The following is a 10,263-nucleotide window of genomic DNA, read 5'->3' as shown; positions in this document are numbered from 1 at the left end:
CCAGCCCCTCCTGCCCCCTCATGCAAGCTGTCCCTTTGCTGGTTCAGGTAGCAGTGGATTCAAAGAGGAGGAGGGCTCTTCTGTTTTAAAAGAACATAAAATTTGTTGGTTTACAGTGAAAGCATGACCCCAAGAGCCAGACCTGACCCCGTAAGTGCTGAACAGTTTGAACTGTGCCGCATCTGAACAGACACAAGGGAGCTGCCAGCTGAGCTATGTTCACTGCTGGGAGAAAAAAAAAAGTGCTTTTAACAAAATTCACTTTCTTTCTCACGCATGTTAGAGAAAACAAAATAAAATGCCTCAATATTCGTAATCAGAGTGTAGAAAATCAATGCTGCAGACAGTGCTGCTCCTTGCCTTCCACTACAGCTGTTGATGCCCATTTAGTGTCCTCCAAGCCAGATGAAGGAAACTCACTCTGAGTAAGCTCTGAGAGGCAAGATCACAGCAGGAACTACCAAAACCAAAGTGCTTATTTCCTTGTCTTACTGATTGTAACCATCATCAAGGAGAGCAACCAGCTCATATTTCTTCTCTTCTCGGGTAGCAGGATGCCGTGGTGGCTCAGGAGGGAAAGAACAGGCCCCTGTGCCATGCCATGTGCTGTTTGGCACTGCAGCAAGGAGCAGGGCAGAGGCTGCAGGAATGCTGGATGGCTGCACCCTGCAGGAAAAGATGAAGAAGTAGTCGTGTGGAGTTAGTGACTCACACAATCAAGGTTTGGCGTGGCTGAGTGGCAAGATAACAACATGATTTTACCATAAAAGGGGCAAATATGTAATTACTGTGGCATATGAGATTCAATTAAATGGCAACATCAATTAAACAGCTTCCAGAGCTTTTGTTTGGAAGCTTGCAAGGCTTTATTTCCTGCAAAAGCTGTTCATTGAGTGTCAACAATTAGCTCCCCTGCAAATGAGACTGATTGCACAGCAGAGACTGTAACATTCTGGACTTCTGTTGGAAAGCTGGGTTCAAGTCCATCCTTTGGTGAGTATTTAAGCAGAGTAGCTTCAGCAGGAATGTGAATTAATAGCTTGAACAGAGTGTAACCTTGGAAATGCTTAGTGCTCATCAGGCTGGAGGAGAGTGAGCTCTGCAGGAGTCCTCGGACTCTCATTTGCAGAACCTGTTAGTTATGATGGGGATGGTTTCTTTCAGATTTTGACCAGAATTTCTTTCTTTGGCTGGAGAAGGAATTTCAATTTAGTGGCAGGAGAGCAGGAAAACCTTTAAGTGAACAAGCCTCCCTCCTAACAGGATGACATAGAGACAATTTGCAGTCTCCCTTTCAGAGAATGCCTTGGCCCTGTGTTATTTCATTTGAAGTGTTTTGTACTGATGAGTTCATCAATACCATAGGTTTTATTGGCTCTGAGACCATGGCCATTTCCTGGAGAGCCTCAGCCTTCAGCCAAGACATCTACAGCAGTTTTGCTATACACAAACACTTTCCATATCCCTCAAGGAAAGCACCTGTAAGCAGCACAGATGGCACCACTGTTCCAAGCCGGCAGCGAGCTTGCTCAGGGTAGTTTTCCCTGTAGAGATGATGACTTTGCTGAAGCCCAGCTGAAGCCACTGCTGTGGTCCAGGTCCCAGGCTGCCTTCCATCCCCACATCTCTCTGGCTCTCCTTCACTCCATCCCTCTGTCCCTTCATCCCTCAGTCCCTCTGTCTCTCCTTCCATTGGTCCCTCCATCTTTCCGCCCCTTCATCCCTCCATCCTTCCTGTCCCTTCATCCCTGCATCCTTCTGTTCCTCTGTCCCTTCATTCCTCATTCCCTTCATCCTTCAGTTTCTCCATTTCTCCTTCCCTCCATCCCTCAGTCTCTCTGTTTCTCTTTCGCTCCATCCCTCAGTCTCTCCATCTTTCCTTCTCTCCATCCGTCTTGTCCCGTCTTCCCTCCACCCCTCTGTCCCTCCATCCCTCACTCTATCTCTCTGTCCCTCCACCCCTCACTCTCTATCTCTCTGTCCCTCCACCCCTCACTCTCTATCTCTCTGTCCCTCCATCCCTCACTCTCTGTCTCTCTGTCCCTCCATCCCCGGTCTGTCCCTCCGTCCCCTTGTCCCGCCGCGGGTCCCTCAGCGGGGCGGGCGGGCCCGCTGCAGTACCCACCGCCCACCGCTAGGCCGCGCCAGCCCCGTGGTTGCCATGGCGACGGCGGCGGCGCTCCGCGCGCATGCGCGGGCAGTGCGGCGCTTCCGGCGGGCCGAGGCGGCGGCGATGGAGCGGTTCGGGCCGGGGCCCGTGAGCGCCGTGCCGGTGGCCGAGTTCAGGCCGTGAGTCCCGGGGCGGGCGGGAGAAGGGCCCGGGGGCAGGAGGGCCCGGCGGGGGGAGGCGGCGTGGGGAAGGCTGCGCGCTGGGCCGCGGGCAGCGCGCCCGGCACCCTCAGCCCGCGGTGGGGCTGCAGCCCCGGGGAAGGGCGGGAGGTGAGGGAGCGGCAGCGCGGGCCAGGAGGAGCCGGAGCGGGTGGAGGAGGAGGCCCCCGGTTCCCTTGGTCACGCTGCGTTAAGCCTGGGCCGCCCCGAATGCCGAGCGTGGAGGCTGCCGGCCGTCGGGGAAACGTGCCGAGCTAGGCTGAGCTTATACACGAATGTTTGTTTTTGCCGCGTAGGGAAGCGATGAGAGTATGTCAGTGTAAGAAAAGTATTTGTCAGCAGTGGAGTTTTTAACTTTGGTAATAAGCTGGAGGTCATCTTACTCTTCCGTGGGTAAGTGTTGATAGAATGGTTTCTAATCTCCCCAGGGAAATTTTGAATGCAGTTGTGTCCTCCACCCTGACAGTCCTTCATGCAGACGCTGATAAAGGAAAAGAATTCGGATGTTTTTCTTTTTTTAAGCTGCCTACATGCATGGCAGTACGTGAGCAGCCAGCAGTGCTGTTGGCTGCAGTGTAGAAGCTGTGCATGGCTGCACATCACTGTCAGATGATGAGATAATTTTTTCCCCATTTCCACTTTTTTTTTTCAAAGAAAAACACATATATTTGTGTTTCAACGCCCTAAGGACTCATGTCTTTGAATGAGGCGATCTTTGAAAGTCAGAAGGGTATTGCCTGGCTTACGTGTTTATTTAATCATATAATGGCATAAGTCAGCCAGGCAGAGTGAGTGAGAACTGGTGGAAACACACACAGAACCTGGCTAAATGTGGTGTTTTGTAAACACACCTGTTCTAGCAGGTCAAGTTCAAGGAGACCCTACCAAGTACATCAAATTTCATAAGCCCTCTCTTGTCAAAGGTCTTCTAGGTTTAGGTCTGAAGGCAGAGTTTTGGTGTAGTGGGTCTATGCTGTGACTGTTACTACACTTATTCCAGCTTTCTTAGTTAAAAACTGAGCAATTATTTTTAAATAGAGGAACAAGACCTAATAAAAAGGAACTTGGAGTAGTAAGCTGTTAAATTCATTCCGTGTACTTCTCTTTCTATCCCAGCCTGTAAGATTTGTCATTTTCCTGGACTTGTAGTTACTTTAAAAAAAAAAAAAAAAAAAAAAAGGAACTTGGCAAGTTTTAATGCAGGATACTGTCATATGACATGTGCATATGTAACTAATATTAGATATTTAATAATTATGCAGTAATGCACTAACATAACCCCCCTATGTTATAATGCTGGCAAAGCAGTAACAGGGAAAAGTGTAAAGATTGTTTTTAATTTTGTTTGTGAGCTTAGACTGGCAGAATTATTACATTGTTTTGAATACTCTCATTTTTATTGCAGCCAGCAAATGCATACGTCAAGTCTTTATTGCTTCCAAACAATACACTTACTCAGTTCTTGAAAAGTAATCAGCCTCTGTTTGGAACGAGTTCTTGTCCTGTTTCAGGCATATATATTGTGACTTTCTTTTGTGTGTAACTTCTCTTATTTATTTCAGAAATGAGGGTTCATTAACATCAACTTTAAGAACGCTTCTGTTCTTCACAGCTCTAATGATTACATTACCCGTTGGGCTATATTTTTCATCAAAGGCTTATGTATTTGAAGGTAATTTTGTTTCTGCCAATTCGCATTATTACTGCAAAAACAGAGGAGAAGCACAATCCTCTAATAGCGTCTTTGTTCTTCCTGTTTTGAATATTTGTTTCTGAATATAGACAAAAGGTCCTGTAATGTCTAATTAGAACAGAAAATTATATAAATGGTCAATGTATCTTTCCCTGCATTGTGGTCTGCAATCCAGAATTTGCTGTTTATTATACAGTGGTTTAGAGGTGCATTGTTCCCCTTACCTAAAGGGTTTTTAACACTACCTTGCAGAAGACTTTTGTCAGAAGCATCAGAGATATGATTCCTGCACGTATTGCAAACTAATCATGTGTTCAAGACATAATAATGTTGTTTCTGTGGTTTATATTTTGCTTTTTGAAACATATGTGCATTTAAACAAGTTATATGCAATTTCAAATATTGAATGTGGTTGCTTGTGGAGCTTTCTTTTAATTAAAAAAAAAAAAAAAAAAAGGAAGAGAGATTATGGCTGTTTGTTTGAACAAGCAGCCATGTTGTAGTCCTGATTCTGCAAGGCTTTAATACTTACCTCCTGCAGTTCTGGGAAGTTATCTCCTTCAGAGGTGGGGAGGAGGAGGGGAGAAAGCAGCTGCTTTATGAGCAGTTTATGATGTGTAACCAGGCTGTTCTGAATTGATTGTCCTTTGGTGTGTACTGCTGTATGTAGTACATGAAGGCTCAAAGCTTGTTAAGTAACTTTCAAGATCCTTTTTATCTTTTTTTTTTTCTTAATTTGAGGTGTAGCAAGCTGAGCTTTAACTTCACTATATCAGCTAATGGCAAGATCTGTCCATGCTGAAAGGATTGTTTGCAGGGTGATGGTTTTGGACTGCTGTTATGTGTAGGTTTTGTTTGCTTTTGGGGAGACTTTGTTGAGTTTTTTAAATTAATTAAGGGAAACAATATTTCAGTGTTTGGTCTTTTGATATTTGAAAGCTTATTTTATATGAGAGGCGTTCATGTGTCTTAACTGGTGGGGCATTATTGTTTATAGTCTAAATACAGAAGGTAATAGTCTTATAAATTTAATTGTTCTTCTACTGTTTTCTCCTGTTTTAGTGGCAAATTATTACAGAATCCTCCCCCTTCTTCCTCCCACCTCCCTCCCCATTTTATTGCCCCACAAAGAGAGTTGCATTTAGAAAAAAGGGGGTTGGGGTTTGTTTAGTGCTGGAAGGTACTATGAGAGAAAGTGAATATTGTAGAATTCTAAGCTGTTGATGTCAAATCTAGGTTATTTTATCTTAAATATTGAATAGTGCAGTGTTGCTTTGTTTATGAGATGGTTTGAAGGCCTTTAACTGTCACAATGAATTGTTTCCCGTGAATCAATTTGAGCTCACACTTTTGATACAGGAGTAAATGTAACTTTGGTCTTTAGGGAGAATTGTGACTTGTCAGAGTTCTTAGCTCATAACTAACGTTCTTTACTTTCTTTGTTTTCCCAGGTTCCTTGGGCATGTCTGACCGAGACAGCTATTTCTATGCTGCCATAGTTGCTGTAGTCACTGTCCACGTGGTTCTTGCTCTCTTTGTTTACGTAGCCTGGAGCGAGGGCTCGCGGCAGTGGCGCGAAGGCAAACAGGACTAAGGTGAAGATCGTCGGTGTCTGATGTCCACAGACTGTGAATCAGATTGTTTGTGAGCTGAAGGAAAAGCATTCTTCCAAATGTGTAATACACATGCACAAAGAGGAGGCTGGTGCCTCAGTTGCGGTTAAAATAAGACTTGTGCTCATCTTGACTCTGTACTGGTGTTTTCTGTAATGGTGATGGAAGTTGTTCTTTAGCCAGCTTCTACTATGTTGAGCTGAGGAGGCCTTAACTTGCAATGAAAGTGGAATAATTACATACTTTTGAAAACTCCCGTAGCTACTTTTGCCATGCCTAGTATTTTTCTGGCTTGCTCTGAAAATAATATTGGCATAAAGCAAGCATTACATTTTCGAGGAATTAAATTGCTGTTTAGAAAAAGCTACATTACTTACTACGCAGCTACAGTGTAAAAGATGGAATTTCACTTTGCTGTGAATAGTTTCCTGATTTATACGTGTTGTGGTTTAACTGCAGCCAGCAATTGAGCACCATGCAGCTGCTCACTCACTGTGACCCCCTCAGTGGGATGAGTGGGGGAATCAGGAAAGCAAAGTGAGAAAACTCATGGGTCTAGATAGTTTAATTGGTAAAACAAAGCTGCACATGTAAGTGTGCTGGTTTTCAGTACAAATTCAAACCATAGCCCCATGGTAGCTATTATGAAGAAAACTACCCCTATCCCAGCCCAAACCAACACAGTGGGATAGGTGTAATTAATCTTAATTTCTGTGTTTAGAAGTAATTTCAAAACCAGAATTGTTTAGAAACTCAGGTGATGTCTTTCTAATGTGAAGTACATTTTTTTTTTTTCAAATATATTTTTGTTGCAGTGTAAAATTCAATCTTGAATTTCCTTTTGGGAGGATTGGTATTATGCATTGCTCATCTTTCTCCTTTTCTACAGTTTGTCCTGGTAATGCAAAGGAAAGAGCATAGCATATTTTTTTGTATGCCTTTAGACAGGTATGTATCTCCTTGATATTTGCTGAAGTGTGCACTTGGATTTCCTGTCAGTAACAGTCATAAGCTGCTGTAATGGCTGGTAGGGGAAGGAGCAAGAGAAAACAAGCTGTAGCTATCTGCAAATGGTGTTCTTTTTGAAGCAGAGGACGCAAAAATGGCCACATGGAAAATTTACTTCTCTTCGTAACTACTTACTTGTACACTGTGAAATGATACAGTATGTTGATTGTTTTCTTTTTTCCTTAGTTGCGCATAGAACCTCTGTAGTCAAACCTTAGTGAGATTTCTGTGCTGTAAGATAACATGAATTTCATTCCACTGTTGTGAGCAAGCTTTTTAATCTCTGGCTAAAACATTTTTCCTAAAGTTCCAGAAAAGCAAACTTTCTTAACCCTGATGATGGCTGTTTAGCTGCTGTGCTTGAGATCATTTTGTTAATTTGAATTTTCCAGTTTATTGTATTCGTTTAGCCTTTTTTTGGAGGTTTTTTGCTTAATACAGGGCTTGGCATGGTTTTGGTGCTGCATGTGTCTTTGGTAAAACTTACATATAAATGAGGCAAAAATTGGTTATCTGTGCCCAGTGGCTTGAGAATTATGTCCCCAAGCCTCATTCCTGTCTTGTCCACCCCAGTCCCAGGTGTGCACAAGCGTATGCACCATGGCACACTAATGCAAATCAGTTTTTACACTTTGTTTCTGCCATGTTACCTTTTCTCATCCAGAGCCCCCTTGTCAGGTTGCTGCTGGCAAACTGGGGGGTCTTCTCAGAGTACTTGAAGTGCAGAGTTAGTTTGTAGATGGGCGTATTGGCTTCCTGTTCTCCGGTGTATGACATGTACGTTGTGGAACAAGTACTGCCTTTAATAAAGACCTACCCTGCAATACAAGATCCAGTAAACAATATGTGCTGAATGCCTTTTGAATAATGTCTTTAATATTCCACGTGTAGAGTACAGCTTAAAGCAAATATATAGCCCTGCTCAATAGCTTAGCTTTTTATTTATTTATTCACAGAGGAGAATAAAGGAAGAGTTACACTTATGAAATAAAGAAGTTTATTTGGTACTAGAAGACAGTCACAGAAAAAATGAATGTTACAGAAGTCTAAGATGTTAACTTCAAGGGGAACACACCTGCTATGCTTTATTAGCTGGGTCCTGTGCTATGTCTATTTTATGTTTCATGTAGCAGAATCCCTAGGCACAAAGTTAGTTTCCTAGGGATAACAGGAAAATAATTCCTTACTATAACTGTTGAATTAAAAAAATCTGACAAATTTGGCCTCTGCTGTTCATGCAGGTGCTGTAATGTCTCAGCAGTTGGGGGTGGTGAACTGAGCATTAATCCATCCATTGGAAGATCTTTGAAGGTAATGCTTTGATCCACCACAACATTCCTGGTGAGAGCAGAGGCACTGCCTGAGTCTCTGCACAGCCAGAGCCAGGTGCTGGTTTGATGCTGCCTGTGCTCCTGAGTGGGAGCAATCCCTCAGGGAGAGGGTGCAATGAAAACAGCCTGTGAAGGGTTGTCCCCTTGCAGCCCAGGGAGGTCCATGGGGAGCATTCTCTCCCGGCAGTGGGGAGCCACACTGCAGCAGTCTGCTCCTGAAGGAGTGCACCCTGTGGAAGGAACCCATGCTAGAGCAGTTCGTGAGGGACTCTCGTGAGGAGGAAGGAGGGCAGGAACAATGTGTGAAGAACTGACCACAACATCCATTCCCTGTCCCCCTGTGCCACTGTGGGGGAGGTAAAGAACTTGGGAGTAAAGTTGAACTTGGGAAGAAGGGAGTGCTGGGGGGAAGGTGTTTTATTTTGCGTCATCCTACTCTTATTTGATGGGTAATAAATTAATTTCCTCAAACTGTGTCTGTTTTTTCCCATGATTGTAATTAGTAAATGGCTTCCTTGTGCTTTTCTCAACCCAGGAGCCTTTTCGTTACATTTTCTCTCCCCATCCAGCTAGAAGGGGGAGTGTTAGCATGATTTTGATGGGCATTTGTTGCCCAGCCAAGGTCAATCCCACCACATTTAAACAGATAAAAGTTGTGGAGAGATCAGAATTCTTGTTGGTTTGATTTTTTAATTTTCTATAGATTGGTGATGTAAACTTTTTACCAGTGTGGTATTCTAAAGTGGTACTGTAAGCTTGTTAATTTTACTACTAGGAATGGATTTGAGACAACTCTTAAAAAGACAGCTGGGAAAACTGCATAAGTCTTTCAGTACATCACAGTTGCCTCTCACTTAATGGTCTATCATGTGTTTGCATGGGTTGACAATTAGTTTAGCTAAAGCAAGCAATTGTATCTTACAGTGAGCAAATACCTTGAGACAGATTGTAGCAGAAATTTTCCAGAACATTTTCCAAAAGTGAATAGACAGTGGGGGAATTGGGATGTGGGAAATGAGTGATTTTTCATTAGTTTTTGTCTTCTGTACTTAATATCTCTGTGTTTTCAAATGCCTGCAGGGCACTGTGGTGGTAGGTACCCAGCCTGTGACTGTGCAGGTGAGTGAGCAGCTTTGGTTTGTGCTTAGGGATGCCTGAGTAAACTCATTATTAACTGCCAGCACTGAGTAAGAAGTGTGCAGAGCAAATGGTGATGCTGGTCACAGGAATTATCATTGATTAAGGTATATAACTTGAAACAGTCTTTATAGTACATTTGAAACAAAAGAAAACACTGCCTACCTGTTTCTTGCATTGTAAGAAAGGTCCTAGTAATAACACTCAAAATAACAAAACAAAACCTCAAGAAAACAGCCAAACACAAAAACAGCCCTACCCTCCAGAAGGCCCGAGCTCCTGTGCTATTTGCACCCTCAGGCAGAGGGCAGGCTGTGCTACCTGATCACTCTGATGGGCCAGGGGAAGGTGTGGTGCTCGCTGAGAAATTATGTTCTCACCTAGTGCATTGGTGAACAATAAAATAATAAAATGTGTGATGTTGCTGCAAGTTTGGTGGGTTTTAGCCTGCTGTGACTGCTGTAGTTCCACAAAATGTGCTTAGGCTTCTGACAGCCCTTGCAGCTGGACAGGGTGTACTGAGAGCATCAGGCAGGGGTGTGGTTGTACTAGGTCAGGTGAGGAAGAGATGAGATAGCAAAGGGCTCTTAAATAACCAACTAAGCCATATACTGTGGTATTCCAAAATACCATATTTGGGGTATGACTGATGTAGGTAGGGTGCAGCCCATGGGGCAAGAGGAGAAGGGTCCTGTGAAGCGAACGAGTGACTTGGGGAGGTGGGGTGAGGGCTGGAATGTGCTAGCATGGCTTGATATATGATGGTGCATGCACCGTATGTTTTGTTTCGAGGTGTTTATTCCACTGTTTTTCAAGGGATTGTGCAGAACCATTGGTCTGAAATATTGAATGTAAATAATACAAAATAGTAAGCTAATTACATTTTAAACGTCCAACTAAAATTGTTCATAGGTTGACAGCTTTGCTGTGTGAGATCTGGGACACATTTATTTACTTTGTCTTGTACAAATCAGCATTGTTACTGGCTCTGAGTCATCTCATAGGGCATAGTCAAGCCCTTACAGTGTAAATATTTCTTTAAAAATACCAAAGAGCAACTGTCACTCTAATGTTTCATTACCTCCAATCAACTGTCAGTTTAAGAGTAATACAGAAGCTGCTTGTTTGAAGGTGACAGAAAGCAGAGCTTGTT

The 10,263-nt window shown here is 43.4% G+C and overlaps 1 protein-coding gene across 1 annotated transcript; it reads left to right on the top strand.

Moving 5' to 3' along the window:
- The first annotated feature begins 2,161 nt into the window (after positions 1-2,161).
- Positions 2,162-7,570, top strand: VMA21 (vacuolar ATPase assembly factor VMA21). Its single transcript, XM_038123035.1, has 3 exons — positions 2,162-2,289; positions 3,891-4,000; positions 5,473-7,570. The coding sequence occupies exons 1-3, from the start codon at positions 2,162-2,164 to the stop codon at positions 5,613-5,615; spliced, it is 381 nt and encodes a 126-aa protein (XP_037978963.1). The 3' UTR covers positions 5,616-7,570.
- Positions 7,571-10,263: the final 2,693 nt, after the last annotated feature.

Source organism: Motacilla alba, chromosome 4A (genome assembly GCF_015832195.1).
Source record: "Motacilla alba alba isolate MOTALB_02 chromosome 4A, Motacilla_alba_V1.0_pri, whole genome shotgun sequence".
NCBI classification, from domain to species: domain Eukaryota; kingdom Metazoa; phylum Chordata; class Aves; order Passeriformes; family Motacillidae; genus Motacilla; species Motacilla alba.
Note: the sequence above shows the minus strand (reverse complement) of the source record. Positions and strands in the feature narration are given on the sequence as shown.

Excerpts from the sequence above, each read along its gene's own strand:
- VMA21 (XM_038123035.1), top strand. The coding sequence starts at position 2,162 with ATGGCGACGGCGGCGGCGCTCCGCGCGCATGCGCGGGCAGTGCGGCGC. Across the intron at positions 2,290-3,890 it reads CCGGTGGCCGAGTTCAGGCC|AAATGAGGGTTCATTAACAT; the intron begins GTGAGTCCCGGG and ends TATTTATTTCAG. Across the intron at positions 4,001-5,472 it reads AAAGGCTTATGTATTTGAAG|GTTCCTTGGGCATGTCTGAC; the intron begins GTAATTTTGTTT and ends TTGTTTTCCCAG.